A 17,797-nucleotide genomic window follows, 5' to 3' on the forward strand; every position below is an offset into this window, starting at 1 on the left:
AGGTTCTCTTATATTTTTAGCTTCTTTCAAAATAGTTTCAGCTTGTTTAAAAAGTGTATTAACCCTTTAAAGCCTGGGTTGGCATCAGTTTTTTTGGGCTGTGTTCAAATGGATCTCACACTCTATTTGCAAATTAGTGTCATTTTTTTCAAAAACATGGAGGAAGAGGTAATGACCGACCTTGCGAGATATGTTCCACAAATTGCAAAAAATTAGCAAAAGGTGATGAAGAAAATAACCTGAAAATGAGTTTTTAAGAAGGGCAGAATTATTTGAAATTTATCAAAAACTAGGAAAAAAGTCAGGGAAAATATATTTATATTCAACATAATTATATAATTAAAACTTAATCTCTCACACACACACACACACACACACACATATATATATATATATATATATATATATATATGCTTTTTTTTAAACTTCTCCTTTTTTCTTATTTTCTTGTAACTTCTCAAAGTTTTCAAAGGGTTAACAGATCTTCTTGGGACAGCATAACCTCCTGAAAACTTCACAATGACATCTTATTGATTTATAAAGTTATTGTTTAAGCAAACAGCTGCCTACTTCTACATCCAGCAGACACAGAGAAAAAAATAATTATCCCAGTGGAGTTGTGGTCCAATTTAGTCATTTTAGCTTGATTTATTTTTCACCAACTCCTGAGAAAAATATCTGGCTCCTTAGCTGCGAGATGTTCCAGTTTCTTCTCCAGCTAGCTTGCTAACTTTGTGTGTCAGCTGTTTGGTGCTTGGCACATAGTGTACCATGGATTTTTTTCACTGAAAACAGCTGCCTGCTGCTGGAAGCAATGTTAATCTGAGCTCTGAGACTGATGCCCGGGCCACACTGCATGTGTGAGCAGCGCGTGATGGCAACCTTGCTGAACCTCTGCAGCTTGCACGCTTGTGGTGTCCACACTGGCAGCGTTGTTGCTGCAGCGCTACAGAAGAGCTGCCTTATGGTATAACTACTGTATTTTTACAATTGAAAGCATACATCTACCCAGTTATGAAACTGTGCCAACCACTGCATTGTCAACAACACAGCAAAATGTTGCACATTAAAATGCCTTGTGTTGAGGGCTTTATTTTGTAACAGAAACAAACAGTTGAACTGTAGACCAGAGCAAAATTGATTGCCAACTGTTTTAATAATTATTTTTTCAAGCAAAAAAAGACTAAGATTTTCTGGTGCCAGCTTCTTTATTGTGAGAATTTGCAGCTTCTCTTTTTCATTTATAATTGTAGATGAAGGCTCTTTGGGTTTTGGACTGTTGCTGGGACAAAAAAACACTAATTGTAAAAATTAGCGGTTCATTGCAGCCTTACTTCTGGCTGAGGATTTTTGTTGCATTTTATCCCTCAATTCATGTTTCCTGCCCATTTAAAATACCAACATAATTTCTTTTAAAATGTGAGGATTGTAGATTACATTGGACTTTTTTATATAATGATGGCATCCTTCAGTGTTTACTCAAATTCACTGTAGTACTACTACAAGTATAAGCTCACTGTAACAGTTATTACAGTAGATTTCTTCCATCCAGAAAATGTGTTTCAGTCCTCCATCTAAGATTAAATTAGAATGAAAATCACCAAAATTGGAATTGGGAGAAGAGTGATGTAACTGAATTCCACTAATGAAATGTGTCAGATACAGCGAGTGTGTTTTTTTAGGAGTTAGAAGTCAAGATGGGATCAGAGGTTAGAGGGTAAGAGCGAGCAGGCCTCTGCCATATTTCAGGTGATTACATCGGAGCGAGTTATGTGGCATTTACAGAGCAGCGGACAAAAGGCAGAAGTCTGTGTTTAATAACAGACTGACAAGTATTTAGACAGTGAGGGATGGAGGGATGGAGGGATTGAGAGACAAGTACGGAAGGAAGGAAAGTATGCAAGTCATCATCCTGTTAGAGATGAGACTGACAGCTCGACTTACACAACCACAGAAGAAGAAGGAGGGAGAGAGGGGAGGCTCTGACGTGCTTGTTCAGTCTCAACATGAAACTTTTAGCTGATTTGTCTTCTTCTGCAGATAGTTATTTAACCCTTAGGGACTGTTTGGTGCAATTTATGTGCATTATTTTTATCATTTTTTGATCATTTTTGACAAGCATAGCAAAATGCATTGTATTGTTTCCAGGTGTCATTCTGGGCTTTTACCTTGGAATTTGTAATTTTTACTATTTTCCACCTGATGAGGTCCTTTTTTTTTTTTTTTTTTACCATCTTTGGTACATGGAGGAAATACATGCTATTTCCTCTTGGTGTTACTGCATCAACATTGCTGCAAATCATCGACATATCCTAGGCTTTGATATAAAAATGAATCCATTTTACATGTAGTATATTGAAAGTATTTATATAGAATATTTTATTCATTTAAAGACATAGTGGCATCATGACAAAAAACTGGCATTTAAAGGGTTTAAATTCTGAAAATGAATGAATATTTGATATTTAGCGTTAGGACTGATGCTGGTTAAAAAAAATTCAATGAAAGTAGAAAGTAATATTTTTGCATAATATTTTGTTAGAGCTTGAATTTGAAAGGTGCATTTTATGCGCAGAGCAATATGAGTGTGTGTAATATTAAAGCGGACCCTAAGGGATCATTTCAGACTTTTGATTTTGGGGAAAAAAAATTGTAAGCATCATTATTTTATTTATTTTAAGGAATAAAATGTAATTTTTCCTCATATTAGCGCAGCGCTCTACCTTTCTCTGGCTGAGATCACCTTCTTGTTTACTAACTTACTAACCCCTTTATAATAAGAAGCAAGTTTACTAAATTTGGGATACTAACATTACAGAGCACTATAATGTAAATAGGAGAGTGATTTGGGGTGCAACATCTGTCTTGTTTGGTGACAGTATTTCTGTCAGTAACATAAACTGCACCGGAACCTCATTGGTGGAGTTTATTGTGGTTTGAGAAAAATAATTTTTAGGGGGAGTGCTTTAAAAACAAGCAGAGAGACATCAGGAAACATCCGACCAGCAGAGATATTTGAACTGGGTCAGAGGAGGAAGAGCGCTGCTGGATGCTGACATGTTTCAGACTTTTGACTAAATTTCCTCCTGATCTTCTCACTGCCTGTTACAGTACACCGGTATGCGGGGACACATAAAGGAGCAGGTTAGGAAAAGCCTTCTTCAAAAGAATCCAGATCTTTTTTTAAAGTTTTTTAAAAAGTTTTTTTTACTTTTATTCTTTTTACTAACATTTAACCAGTGTTCATATTTTCTGTCTTTATTTTGACTCTGTTTGAAGCACTTTGTCATTTTTTTCTTTCGTTTCTGTCTCTTTTTTAGGTCGTTTCCGTCAGATCGAGGTCTTGACTACAGTAGCTAACGAGTTCTTCCAGCTATACAGTCAAGTTTCTGGTCAGCCCGTCCAGCGCATCAGCTCCAGGGACCAAGGTAACCGTGGCAACCAAACCGAGTCCACTTGAGGACAGCTTTTCTGCACAGTCTCCGACTGTTTTATAGCAGAACAAAACTGTTCAGGATATATAAAAATATCAAGCTATTGCTTTGCAAATCATAAGTCTTAAGTCTTTGCACTCAAGTTACAACTCGAGTCACAAGTTATAAAATTTACAAAGATCATGTTTTTTTTAAATGGTATTTATTTTTCAAAACAAGTTTGTTGGAAATCATATCTCTTATTTACAATTTTCAAACTGCATGCGTTGCATACTGCAGTTTGTTTTTGGCTGATTACCGCAGAGTTTTTGTGCAAATGAAATCGTCTTTTTTATCATTTTTTCAGAAACAAAACTTAAGTTCTTCGTGGTTCTCTCTTACAACTTGATTTGATGCTAATTTGTTCAAATTAAGTGTTTGATCTGGGGAATTAAGTGCTGACTTGCTGCTAAAGAATAGTTTTTATGTCGATTCAGGACATGAAGGAGAATGACTTGATTCAGGCATCTTCTTTAAATAACATACTTTTTACTACTTCTATCTATTCTATCTACTTCATCAAATATTTTCAAGTCAAAAGACTGAAGTACAAGTGAAATTGCAAGTCATTTTTGTCAAGTTGCATCATCAAGTTTGTGACTGGATTCTGCATCAAGTCCACACCTCAGATAAATACAGACTGCATTTGGTAAATAATAATGAGCTACATCGTACCAAAAATGTGCTTTGCTCTAATAGTGTGATGACCCCTGTAAATAACGCTAGTCATAGAGAGGGATCAGTCTTTTTTTTTGTTTATTTTAGGATTGATTCACATTTTTGTCTGTTTTTTGTGTATACCAAGTTTGAGTATTTTAAGTCAAATGCAGAGTGCTCCCAGATTGATTTTCATTTAACTGACTGGAGAAAAAAAGTTTTGTCTCCTCTCAGAAATTGCTTTAATTGTGAATTTTTTTCTTGTAAACAACAGAAACTTTGAGACAATTTTTGTTTCACAAAGTCTTATCTCAGTAATGTCTTATCTCAACCATGGACTAAAAATTACTTGACGAATATGTTTCGTCACAGATTTTCTAAACAAAAATAATGCATTTAAAAGACTGTGGTTTTTGTTCTGATCTTTTATCTCTCAGGAGGAGAAGCGGGAGGAGAAGCAGGAGGCGGAGAAGAATCGTCTCCTTCTCTAAGAAGAAGCGGCTCGGCTCGGAACGTCGCCAAATTACTTAAGAAAACCATCAGCAAACACAACCTGCTCGCTGCCGCATCCGAGTCAGCTGAGGCAAACACACCTAACCAAGACACACCGTCGAACGGACACGCCGCGCCTGATCAAGCGCAGACCAATGGTCACGCACAGGCCGCCGGTCCAGAACAGGACATCTGCAGCACCGACCCCGACCACCAGGCGGAGACAGGAAACCAGAAACACATGCGCAAGAAAGACAGCTATCCCTTAGCGACAGTTACCGAGGAAACCAACGGGGATGGAGACGACAGGTACACCAGAAACTAATTTCATTTCGCTAAAATGTAAACCAGGTGCAGTGGTAAAGGTATGAGTACAACCGAGTAAAAATACTCAGAAGTACACAGGGTCCCTGCATATCCTTAAAATGTCTTAAAAGGCATTGAATTATTTAATTCCAAAAATAAGGCCTTAATTTGTCTTGAAAGTCTTAAAAGTGCTAAGACATTGCATTGTTAAATCTCAAAATAAAAGGTAACTTAAACCACTTGCATTGCTGTTACCCAAAAGTAGTAAATATTTGGGCAAAAATTTCCCCTAACCCTAAGTAACTGGTGACACACACAGTTTTGCTTATAATGAAATCAGTCTTAAATTTCATTCTGAATGGCACTGAAAAAATCTTGGGATGCGAATTTCTGCATCATAACATGTCGCCTCCCATCAGTCCTGAACAGAGCAGCGCCCAACCAGCAGCCAACGGAGAGCATCCAACAAATTCTACTGACTCTGAGTCAACCAATCAGAGAACAGAGGAGGGAACCCAGGTGGTCAAAGAGGAGGAGGAGAAGAAACTTACTTCAACCCCAGAGAAAGCTCCTCCTTCCTTGGCCCCGCTCCAGCTGGCCCAGCTTCGCACGGAGCACACGGACTCTTTCGACATGGAGGAGGTACAGTGTTCTCCTGGGTTCTCTTGGGTTCTTCATAACTTGTATATGGCAACATAGAGGAGGTGTTACGTTCTCCGGGGTCACGACTAATGTCTTTATTATTCAAATCATCCTCCACATCGATGAGTTTGTGATGCCCTCCTAGTCTGACTAGACCATCTCACCACCTCAACATTATCCTCGTGTGTCTTTACCTGTGTATACCTTTCCGCCGCCTGGTAACTGGTAAACATGACCCGAAAGGGTATTCTAGCAGTCAAATTCATGCAAATAAAACCAAAACTCCTCTCTAAATCCGGACATACTTTGACTCAGAATTCACACCAGAAGTGAAACATTAGTGTCATGTGAGACCTACTGAGGCAAAACTTACTGAACAAAAATAGATTTACCGTAGACTTCATGTGGAATAAACAGGTAGAAATTATAATTTATGATAATAACTTTGCCACCAGACTACAGAGGAGCTTTATTCCCCAGGCAGTGAGACTCCTTAACTCCTCCTTCGACACCAAAAGATGTAGGAGGATTTAGGGACAAATTTTTATCTCATTTTTCAAACTCAACAAATCTACAACAAATCTACCTTGTACCTTGTACTTCTGCCATTCATTTTACTGTGGTTAGTGCATTGAGACTGTGATGGTGGGTCTGTAGGGGGATCCAGATCCAGCAACTTTTGGTGAAAAGGTTCAAACACATACAGCTTTTGGATAAACTCAACATGACTATATGCTGCGGTGGCAATTGCATAACCGCTGATCAGACCAGAAAGACACCCACAGGAATAAGTAAATGAGTCTCTTTGTATTATTTAATATTAAAGTGAGTAAAAGAAGGTAAATATTAACAGCTTGCGTGTACAATCTAGCAAAGGAGAACACTTGCTTTGTGTGTTTGTGTGTACACTTGTACCGTTTGTGGCAGTAAAAATAATACACTAATGATAGTCAAAAGGAGTTCTACGGATCTTTTAAGCCTATGTAATAAAACTTACTGAGGACAATAACCCAGCTGCTAAGATTAGCTTTCTGTTTAACCTCCACTCCCCCATAATAAGCCGTTTAAGTGACCACACACTCCCCGCACAATCCTCCTAAGAGGACCTAAAATTCACCATAAACCGGTGTGGATTGACCTTTACAGCATTTCCTACCCTGTGAGAAGCCTGATGACAGTGTGCTGCTGTAGGTGCACATAATGTTGACTCGGTGTGTGCTTCTGGTTGTTAAAATGTATTGTGTTGTTTGTCCTTTAGATTGTGAGTAACGAAGATGAGGCGCTGCCACTCAGGACTTCCAAAGCCAGCGGTGAGTTCACCTCTGATTTCGACCTCCGACCTGAACTTCAAAGTGCCCTGTGGACTTTTGTTCCAAACATGCAGAAGTTATGATGACATTTGATGGCACTTAAATACATTGTGTATATCTTTGAGGTTTACCAAAGGTGAAGAATGCGTTTCCTTCCTCATTAAAATTGCAAAACATTTCTTTTAAACATTTTGAAACCCACAGCCATGTTACCTTGCCAGTCTTGTTTGTCTTTGTTGGCACATGGCTGCATTTCTCTGCAGAGTATCTATGAGACTTTATCTCTGCAGCCTGCGTCTGAATGCAATAAACATGCTTCCTGTGTTCGCTTTGATCTCAGTGAGGACAGGCTGTCCTGTCTCTTAATGTTCAGTATAAATGATTCTGCTCTGCTGCCAGCTGGACAGCTGGAGTACTGCAGGAGTAATCGTGGCGTTTTATTGTCTGTGTGTGTCTCTCAGACCTGTTGAGGACAGTCAGTCAGCAGTCCGACAGCAGTGGTTTTGCTGAGGAGCCCTCCGCCGATTCCAACAGCTTCCTCAAGGTCTGTTTGTTTTTGTTTGAAGTCCTTCCTGCCTCAGTTTAGGGGACCAACTTTGACCTTTAAGTTCTTGAAACTGACTCATAATTCCAGTCAGAGTCTTATCTCACCAGGAGGGAGAACATCCCTACACATTAATCACACATGGGAGAAAATGATTTCATGATGAGCAACAAAACCTTGTAAGGCAGTTTGGAGCATTTATTTCTGCTGTCGGCAGTAAACCAGAGTGTACACCTCCTCCTCCAGTACAGTACAAGAAACTGCAATGTGTCTCTTATACACTGGGGATATTACGACACAGAAAATTACTCAACAAAATTATTCTCGTGGTAACTTTACTGCTTGTGCTACAACTCGATTTATCTTTTTTTCCCCCAGAACTTCATGTTATTTTAGTAAATGATTCCTAATATGAATGAAATGATTCCCAGCAGTGGAATGTAAGTAGGTTGATTTATTATTTATTAGCACATAGTACAATCAATAGTACAATAGTACAATAGTGTTTGGCCGCAGTGCCGTCACTTGTATTAGAGTATTTTTAAATTGTTATATGTTACTTGTCTTTAACAGAAAGATTTGAGTACCTCATTCACCGCTGGTTAATTAATTGTTTATCTGTGATCAGATTCAGGAGAGCAGTGACAGCTGTGACAGCGAGACCACTGTGACATCACACCCTTCACTAGATGCGGCCACACCCCTCGCAATGGACCAACCAGCTTTTGTGCTGCCAGACAGCCAAGAGAAAGAGGCGGGGCCTGCTGAAGCTGCTGAGGCTGATGGGAGGAGTAGTTCCAGGGAAGAAGACGAGCAAGATAGGAGTTCAGAGCAGTTTCCACAGTACACAGCCCACCATCTCCCCAAGAGCCAACCAATGGCATCACAGGATGAGATTGAGGAAGAGGAGCAAGTTGAGAGTCTAGACCGGACCGATCCTGAACTAGAACCACAGCCAGAACCAGAACTAGAACAGAAGAGTACGTCTGCTGCAGAACAAGAATCACAAGAGACCACTGTAGACTCAGAACCACCCACAGAAGAAGCGGGTGCCGAAGCACAAGAGGAGCACGCGTTCTCGGATGATTCTGGTTCACTCTGTTATCCTCCTGCTCCATCCTCTCCAGTCCTCAACGCTCTGATCCGAGCCAAGCAGAGCCAGCTGGGACGGGGTGGGCGGCGGGTCGACCCCAAGTCCGCCATTTCACCCCCCAGAAGAGGACGTGGAGGACGTGGAATCCCTCTGCAGAGATCCTCCTCCCTGCCCTCCTCACTCCTCTCACCCTCAAGAGTCGTGTCCTCTGTTAGGATCCAGTTTGGGCGCGGCCAGACATCCTGCACGCAGCCCAGATACTCCTTCAAATACGCCCAGGAGCCCGAAGGGGACAAGGAAGAGGAAGTGGAGGAGGACAGACCAACCAGCTGTATGTCCACTCTGATCATAAACCCCGCCCCCTCATCTGACTCCATTAACCATCCACCAAAGCTTCCCACAGAAGTTCCCATCCCACCTAAACCCATCCCACGCCACCTGATGCGGTCAGCATGCTCCCTGCATAGCGCCAGCCCTCCTCCTGATTGGTCACCAGGAAGCCACACCCACTCCTGGAGCACTCAGAGCGTCCCTGATCTCTCCTTCAATCAGCGGCAGCCGTTCCAACAAAACAACCAAAACCAGCAGAGTTGGAATCCTGGACAGACGATGTTCCGTTATCCTAATCCTGCAGCTCAGTACCTGAGCCCCAGTCCTAGTCCGAGCCCTTACCCCAGCCCGTACCCCTTCACCCAGAACCCTCTTCCGCAGTACCCCTCCCCTCTCCACCCTTATGCCAGTCTTCCCAACCTCCTTCACCACCACAGCTTGACCCACCATTCCAGTCTAACCAGTCTCTACCAGCCTGCAAATCCTACAGTCCCCCAGCACGGCAGCCTCTCCAACCTTCATCAGCCCTCAGCTTCCATGTCTCCGCACCACCTCAATCTGAGCAACCTGCATCAAACTCCAACTCCACCAATGCACCACCAGGCGTACAATCACCTATACGGTCATCAGTCACCTTACCATGCCCCTCCTCACGGCTCGCAGTTTGCCTCACCCTACTTTGGTTACCCTGGATACAACATGAACCCACACCCAGCATTCCCTCCCCCTGTCACCCAATGTCCGCCGATGCCCCCAGAACACAGCTTCCACCCGGGGCTCACTCCTCCTGCTCCAGGCTTGTTCCCAGGCCTGGGTCACGGCCTCCATCCGGGGCTCGCTCCTCACGCTGCTCTGGGTGCAGGACCCAGCCAGGGCCCCTCCAGCACTGAGATGCAGTTGCGGAGAGTTCTGCATGATATCAGAGGAACGGTTCAGAGTCTGAACCAGGTAAGTCCTCTTCAGTCCCAGTCTCTTAAGCTTTAGTTACTTTAGCTTAAGTCTGTCTGTGGTTGTAGTCCTACTCGCTCCACTTGACTTGTATTGACCTCATTTATTTATGTATATATTTATTTATTCTGTTTAAGATTAAAGGGGCAGAGCACATTAACCCTTAGGGCCCACTTTAATATTACACACACTCATATTGCACTTTTCAAAATTGAGCTTTAAAAAATATTATACATTCATATGGTTTTGTAGTTTCATTAAGTTTATTTTTTTAACCAACATCAGTCCTAATCATAAATATCAAATATTCATTAATTTTCAGAATTTTAACCCTTTAAATGCCAATTTTTGGTATGATGCCACTATGTTTTTACATTAGAAAAACACTGACATCACTGTCCTCTCTGTCTAGAACCAAACCGACACTTCGGACACGTTCAGTGACCACAGAGCAGGTCACCAGGTACCGTCATCCCTCATAACTACTGCAATTTCCATCTGATGCCTTTCGCATTTTTGTGCTTCTTCTGCACGGGAAGTGAAGTTTGTGGGTTAAATATGGGGCGCCCAGTAGCTCATCTGGTAAAGCGAGCAGCCCATGTACCAAGGCCTTGCCGTCGTGGCCCAGGTTCTATTCTAACCTCTGCCTTTTGCTGCATGTCACCCCCTCTCTTTCCCCATTTCCAGGTTTCCCACGGATCCTTAAAAAGTCCTAAAAGGCATTAAATGCATTAATCTAAAAGAAATTGCCTTCATTGGTATTAAAATGTCCTAAATCAATCTTTCAAAAGTCTTAAAATAAGACATTTGAAGTAGGATTTTATGATTTTTTTTCTGACATTGCATCTTGAAATCTCAAATTAATTGGTGATATCTATTTTTAAATAAATTTTCCTAATTTAATGTGGGGACATCATGATAGAGGAACCAAACGGATAATTTGTTAACATAATTAAGTTTATTTTTTCCACATTAGAATTTTTTTTTTTTTAGCATTTGAATTAGATAATCTAACTTTTTAACTTGACCAAAACATAATGTTTTGTGTTGTAGTAAACATTTGGGAAAAATTGTCCCAAATAGGTAGTTGATGATGAGTATGTTTTTTCCCTTCGTTTCTTGTTATTGTAGAATTGGTCTTAAATTTTACTTTGAGTGGCAATAAAAAGTCTTAAATCTAACTCGCCTGAAGCTGCAGGGACCCTGATTTCACACTGAAGCTGTCTCGTCAAATCAAAGCCAAAAAGCCTAAAAAAAATAATCTTGTAAAAAAAACTCTAGAGGAAATACTTCCTTCAGTTTAAGTCTATTATAATCTAACCCTGTACACACAAACACTAAATTAAAAAACTCAGTTTGAAGGCAGATATGAGTCTCTGAGTGGGTCAGTTGTAAGAGGACAACATGTGAAGAACGTTATGTGTGTTTTTTCCACCATTTTATATTTATAGTTACATAATAAACCATTTACATAACCCAATTTACATGCTGTTAGTTTGAACTCTATCAATGCAGGAAGCAGCGGACAGGACTGATGTTGTTGTCATAATCCGTAAATTATTATTTTTCACTTTATTACTCTCTCACTCTTTCCGTATTGTCAGTCTTTGGCTGAGTTTCAGCAGAAGAGGCAGAGTCTGAACTTGTTCCGCAGTCAGATGATGGACCTGGAGCTGTCAATCATCAGACAGCAGGCTCAGGTCTACAAACACCTGAGCCCTGCCGACAGGTGACTCATAAACAAACAGACACATGTTTAACAATAACTTGGACTGTGACGACAGTGTGATGCAAAACAAACCCGGCTTGTGTGTGTGTGTGTGTGCGTGTGTGTGTGTGTGTGTGTGTGTGTGGGTGTGGGTGTGGGTGTGGGTGTGCATGTGTGTGTGTGTGTGTGTGTGTGTGCAGGATGGAGGTGGAGCAGCTTCAGTCTCTGAGGTCAGCAGTCAGAGAGGAACTTCAGGAGCTGGAACAACAGCTGGAGGACAGACTGATGGAGCTGACGCATCACACACAACACAGGGTATTTACACACAGTGCACAAACTGAATACACACATGCATATACTCCTGTGTGAATACATACAACGCTGCATGTATATATACATAGAAGACATTTAGTATACACTCACATCAGTCTGGCTTACAGGATGTGGACTGTGCAAATAGACCCTTTTAACAGTTGTAAACAATGACGTTCTCAAGGTTGCACATGCAGTATGGTAATGGAAATGTGCTAATACCTTGTTAAGATATGCAAGGGCATGACGAATGCTGCCGTAAAAAATGGATAAAAAATCCTCCTTAGCCAAAGCCAAGCATCAGCCTAAACTAAAAAAAGCCAAGCTCACCTGAAAATGCCCAGTTTAAACTAGCACCACCTCCCATTAAGCCTCAAGTTGTTCCACTAACTCAGTGTAGCCTCATTTAATCAAGGCTGACTCAAGACAGGCCTGCATTGTGGTGATTTGTGCTCACAGTCCGGTTACATAAGAAGCCCAGATGAATGGATGAACGAAAAGACGATCAAATGATTCAGAAAGCGGAAAAAATTAGAGTGAGTGTTCAGCGGCTGAACAAACGCAGCTGATGGAGCTTTATGAGGAATATAAAGCGGTATATACTTCACAGGGCATGGGGGAGAGCCTGGGGAGAAACACTGACAGACTAAATGCATAAGTCATACAAGCATACTTATTTTTCTCTGGATTTGATGATAAATGAGCAGTCAGATAGGCTTAAAACTGTGGCTGTGAAACAAAATTGTGGCTAGTGACTTGTGAAAACCACTAGCCACAGTGGCTTGTGAGCAAAAAAAAGTTCATGTCGAGCCCTACGTAGACTGTATAGACATAGACAGGATAAAGCCACTGTGACCACCTGTTTTGAAGCTTCAAGTTCGGCGTTTTGGCTGTTTTTGGATTTATATTCTAAAACGCACAACGCTGTCTGATCAGGAACTGTTATCTTTAGTATGTTTTTGAAACTCCTTTGAGTCAAATTGGGTTATTTTAGAATAAACAGATAAGCTTGATGTGATGCCACATGCTCTCTTCCTCAGGGTCTCCATAGAAACAACAGTGTTGACAGTCTGTCCACCGCCTCTGCACTGAGAGCCATGGAGCCGGTCAGCGTGCACACACACACACACGCACACACGCACGCACACACACACACACACACACACACACACACACACACACACACACACACACACCTATACACACAAAAAATTATATAAAGCCATTACTTAACGTTTATCCTAATGTACAACCTTTTCCTCTCTGTCCAGGTGTCGGACCTCCTCAGAGAGCAGCTCTACCTCCAATCAGAGCTCAGCTATGACGGCCACGCCCCCTCTACCAACCACTCATCCCGATCCTCCAGTCCAGTCCGAGGGGGAGGAGGAGGTGTGTACAGGGCATCGGTTAACATAACTCCTGCCCCCCCTCCTCGACCAAACACACAGATTGAGGAAGAGGAGCAGGAGCAGGAGAAGGAGGAGGGACAAAGGGACGAAGGAGGAGGAAGAGGAGGAGGAGCAGAAGTACCGAAGGAGGAGGGAGCAGCAGGAGGAGTCAATGTGGAAAACCTGCAGCAGCTCATCAGAGAGGTGACAGTCTGTCAGAACTTTTACTGGCATTTTACCGCTTAAAAAGTCAGTGTTTATATTTAATTCAATTCAGCTCAACAAGCTTTATAGACAGAACATTTGGCATGCATTTTCAAAGCACAATTACAATTTAAATACACTGAACATGAGGCGCCAGATAGCTCACCTGGTAGAGCATGCTCCCCATCCACAAAGGCTGTATCCTTGCACAGCAGCCGCAGGTTCAACACCAACCTGCAGCCCTTTGCTGCATGCCATCTCCCCTATTTCTCCCCCTTCACATTTATTTAAAGGAAAAACATAAAGGAAAATAAAGGCAAAAAGCCCCAAATATAATTTTTCAGTGAAAGAAATCAACAGATCACATGCATTATTAGTGAAATAGGTCATTAAACTAGTAAAAGAGAAGACAAGAAAATAGAATAATACATGCAATAAAATAAAATAAAATAAAATATAATTAATGTTTTTTTGGGGTCATTATAGAAAAATGAAATAATATATGAATCCAAATTCATAGGATTAATTGGAAAAAAAAGAAAGAAAAAAGGAGTATGGTAAATAGAGTAAATAAAATAAATTTAATTTAAAAGGCAGAGTATGAGCTGTTAGGAGATGAAGTCCAGCTGTTGGGAGTTGTTGTGTTGGTTGTCTCTAAGGCTGTGACATGCACTGACATATTTTCCTGTTTCTGTGGCATTGACACTATTTTCTCCATGTAGATGTTGCATTTTAATTCTGGTCAGAATTTATCAAAATCTTGAAATTTACGTGTAATTTTTGTAAAGAACCTTGTTCTAATGTCTTCATTTGCACTACATTGTAGCAGGAAATGTTTATTTCTGTCGTAATAGATACTTGTACCTGTTTTTTTTTTTAAATTTAGTTTTAGTCTAATTTTTGTTGTAATAAAAGCTCATCAGCAAATGAAATTTTTACTAGTTCAGTCTGTTGTTTTCCAGATCCGAGAGAGCGTGGCAAAGGAGGTCCGACAAGAGATCTTCAGCGAGCTGCTGGCTGCTGTGTCGCCACGGAGATCACCCCTGCCCGGTAGGCAGCAACCCCAGTAGTCATGGCAACAGCAGAGCACAGCCCCCTTTCACCTTCAGCCTTCGTAACCACAGCCTGAGAGCAACACTGTCTGTCTTAACACTGTATAGCTGAGTAACACTGTCTGTGTGGAACACTATGTGTCTGTAACACTGTACGTCTGTAACACTGATGACAAAATGAGCACATCAGCCACATGTGAGAAACTCGGACAGGACGCATGACATTTATGTGTCTATATGCTGGTGTGATGCATGCTGGGAGCATCAGTCTGGAACAGCCTGTGAACCATCAGTGATGATGTGCCTTCTTTTCCTCACATCCTGTTTTTTTTTCTAAGCTGTTTGATCAAAACAACTACAAGTACTACAAACAGTACCACCAATACTAGTCCCAGTCCTGTGAATGTCCCTATCAGATTCATTTGTTCCAGATCCCAGTATGAGATCAGATCGTCCGTCCTGATGATGACAATAATAATAACCATACGTAATGAGTAGCTATGAACTTAAAACAATCATTAATTTGATAATTTGGCTGAATTTAGCCTTTAACATGTCATCAGAGCAACACACAGGGAACCAACTTTCATTAAAAAACTATTAAGTGCCTTAATAATAATTTAAGCTAAACTCTTACTCCTTTTAGTTTGGGCGTTACATTCCTTAATCTTCTCTCAAACTGAGCTTTTACCTCTTAAAGTTACTCATTCCATGCACATTTCATCTTCATGTAAAAGGTTTAAAGAGGTCTTTTAGTACATAATTATTTAGGGATTGTGATCCTACAACTGTCCACCGTTCTTCATCACCACCATCATCATCATCATTGTCATTGTGCTTCTCTTCCTCTCACCTTGTTCACGTTTAAATCTGTCATGTTTTTTTTCTGATTCGTGCTCAGCTAGGCTAAACACGTCCCCAACTAAAAGGATTTCACAAAACGTTGGACTGTCCCTTTAAAGGCCCAGACACACCAAACTGACATCAAAGAACGAGTGGCAACGAAGGCTGACTGTTGCGTTGACTCACGTTGCCTGTGTCTTGGGCAAAAAGTTGCACTTGAACACACTGCAAAGATTTCAGCTGATGGCCAACCTGCACGTAATCTCTGCGCCTGGATATAACTCACAGGAGCAGCAGGTGGAGGTAGTCTGTATTTCCCCCTAAAAAAAGAAAAAGTGGGAGACCGACAAGACGGATTCAAGGAGCTAATTAGCCAGTTAGCTCATTACCAACATATGATATTTACTGTGGGCTAGTGAACAGTAACACAAACCATTATGAACCAAGCTCAATGGCTAAAAATAAAGAGAATTTAACAAAATTGATTTCACACCCTCTCGACTTTAGCTGTTTTTTTCTCTTCTCGTACGCCAAGCTGAACTGCCAATCAGAGTGATTCATTGAATGATGAGCTCTGTTGTCTCGGATGCTGATTCAACATGTTGAATAAGCCAGAAAAAGCCCAGCAAAAGCAAACAAGAGGTGACGAAGGCCAACAGTGCCTGATACACCGTGATGTCACATACATCCGGCTCCAAAACTAGCGCACCGGACACTCATCAACCCCCTTTGACCAAATGTGAACCATCGGTTTGGTGTGTGAGGGCCTTCAAACACTCACGGTCTTTGTTTTGTGTGTGTGTGTTGGTTGTTTCAGAGCAGGTGATGATGTTCGTGTAGATGTCATGAGGTACTGTGGAGGTCAAAGGTTACTCTGCAGCAACAGCAGGTTTCAGTAAGTTGTCATGGCGACAGTGATGATGATGTTGATGATGATGATGTAATGCCCGGTTTTAAAAGCTCAGTGAGCAGATTATTGCCGCTTTCCATTTAGTTCGGGAGTCGGAATCGGAGCTGCGAATGACTTGTGTTGATCGCATTCCAGTACGAGAAGTCGGAAAAGCTTTAGTCAGCAATACCAGTTAATAACAACACGTTATTTTACATCTGTTTTAGTGAGACACAAAAACACAGAAGTGCAAATAAACAGTATATTGTCACAGCTTTGACCACTTTTCATGCACGGAGTGGCCGTCTTAATTTTAAGGCCAAGGTTGGTGAAGTTACTCTAACTTTTTGAGTCCTAAATCCGACTTCGGGGGGGAGTTACAGTTGAAATTTTCGACTGGGAGCTTGGAAAATCAGACTCATAGTTGAATTCCGACTTTCTGGTGTTAATGGAACGCATCACATTTATTGTGTGAGCGGACGGTGTAGCCGAAACCTTTGCTGCGTCAGCACGTTAGCTGCATTAACATCTTAGCTTCCCACTGTCCAATCACAATTTTGTGTGCAATAATATGAACATATATATATAGATATACATATTGATTACTGACACTATTGTAAATAGATTATCAGTAAATCACTGCTAACATTTCAGGTCATCCTGCACCACTTCAGCACAAACTGTCTACCTGCATCACTCATGCTAACTAATCTGCAGCTGGTTTTATTGAGAGAAACTCTGATTTTCTTCCTCTTTGCACAGAATCCACAGAAATGATTGATTACTGAGAAATTATTAACTAATGACCAATTAATGAACATTGTTTTTTTCAGCATTAAAGCCTGTTTGCAGGGTGTTTAGGGTCCTTCGTAGGTTTTCACATGAACTTAGCTGAAAATCTTGGGAGTATCTGAGGTGACACAAACACTCTGCACCCAAGACCTGTCAGTCAATACAAACACGCTCCTAAATACCTCTTTCTTTTTAAAAATCTTCTTCGTAGAACAATGAGTCTCAAAATTTCCACACAGACTCACATAAGAATTAATATTATCTACTGAAAGCTGAACTTTTGGAAATGTTTGCGGATGTTAATTTTTGATATTTGTGACAAATACATGGTGAGGAGAAGCTTGAAGGTCCAATTATTGATGAATCAGAGCCTTCAACCACATCTCACAGTCTTAATTCAAGGTTCTGAATCATTATTAACCTTCAGTTATCCTCATCATTTATTTTTTGACTTTGTGTTTGTTTAAAACTTTATTTTTCATGTTCACTGATCACAAACTTTGCTCTGCTGGACCACTGTGAGCTCCGAGGCTCTACGTGCTTTTATTTTTATATTTTTAACTGATCAAGAAAAAAATCCTACACGCAACCTTAATTACACTTCACTGTTTGTCTGTTGGTGTCTATTAATTTCTATTGATGTCTATTAATGATGTGTATTTTGTATTGATGTCTTGTCAGCGGGATGCAGGGAGGGAAGGGGTCACTCTATAGAGATGAGAATAATAAAGATGTATTTATTTTCAGTACAAATGAGTGCTGATTTATTTGTGTGTGTGTGTGTGTGTGTGTGTGTGTGTGTGTGTGTGTGTGT

General features: G+C 41.0%; 1 protein-coding gene across 8 annotated transcripts in view; it reads left to right on the forward strand.

Moving 5' to 3' along the window:
• itprid2 (ITPR interacting domain containing 2) overlaps positions 1-17,736 on the forward strand; it is a 52,008-nt gene extending 34,272 nt beyond the window's left edge. For 2 of the 8 annotated variants that reach the window (XM_088083510.1, XM_088083512.1), the window contains 13 exons: positions 3,112-3,144; positions 3,321-3,428; positions 4,568-4,931; positions 5,348-5,570; positions 6,829-6,880; positions 7,342-7,424; positions 8,053-9,795; positions 10,208-10,258; positions 11,400-11,524; positions 11,704-11,818; positions 12,856-12,927; positions 13,087-13,407; positions 14,370-17,736. In XM_088083510.1, the coding sequence (XP_087939636.1) occupies positions 3,112-3,144; positions 3,321-3,428; positions 4,568-4,931; positions 5,348-5,570; positions 6,829-6,880; positions 7,342-7,424; positions 8,053-9,795; positions 10,208-10,258; positions 11,400-11,524; positions 11,704-11,818; positions 12,856-12,927; positions 13,087-13,407; positions 14,370-14,477 (3,398 nt within the window). In that variant the 3' untranslated portion in view covers positions 14,478-17,736. The remainder of the gene's footprint in view (positions 1-3,111; positions 3,145-3,320; positions 3,429-4,567; positions 4,932-5,347; positions 5,571-6,828; positions 6,881-7,341; positions 7,425-8,052; positions 9,796-10,207; positions 10,259-11,399; positions 11,525-11,703; positions 11,819-12,855; positions 12,928-13,086; positions 13,408-14,369) is intronic. The other 6 variants (XM_042494377.2, XM_042494380.2, XM_088083511.1 and 3 more) reach the window with 4 other exon arrangements.
• The last annotated feature ends 61 nt before the right edge of the window (positions 17,737-17,797 follow it).

The sequence above is a fragment of the Plectropomus leopardus genome, chromosome 10 (genome assembly GCF_026936395.1).
Source record: "Plectropomus leopardus strain MGB_pleo_1.0 chromosome 10, ASM2693639v1, whole genome shotgun sequence".
NCBI lineage: Eukaryota > Metazoa > Chordata > Actinopteri > Perciformes > Serranidae > Plectropomus > Plectropomus leopardus.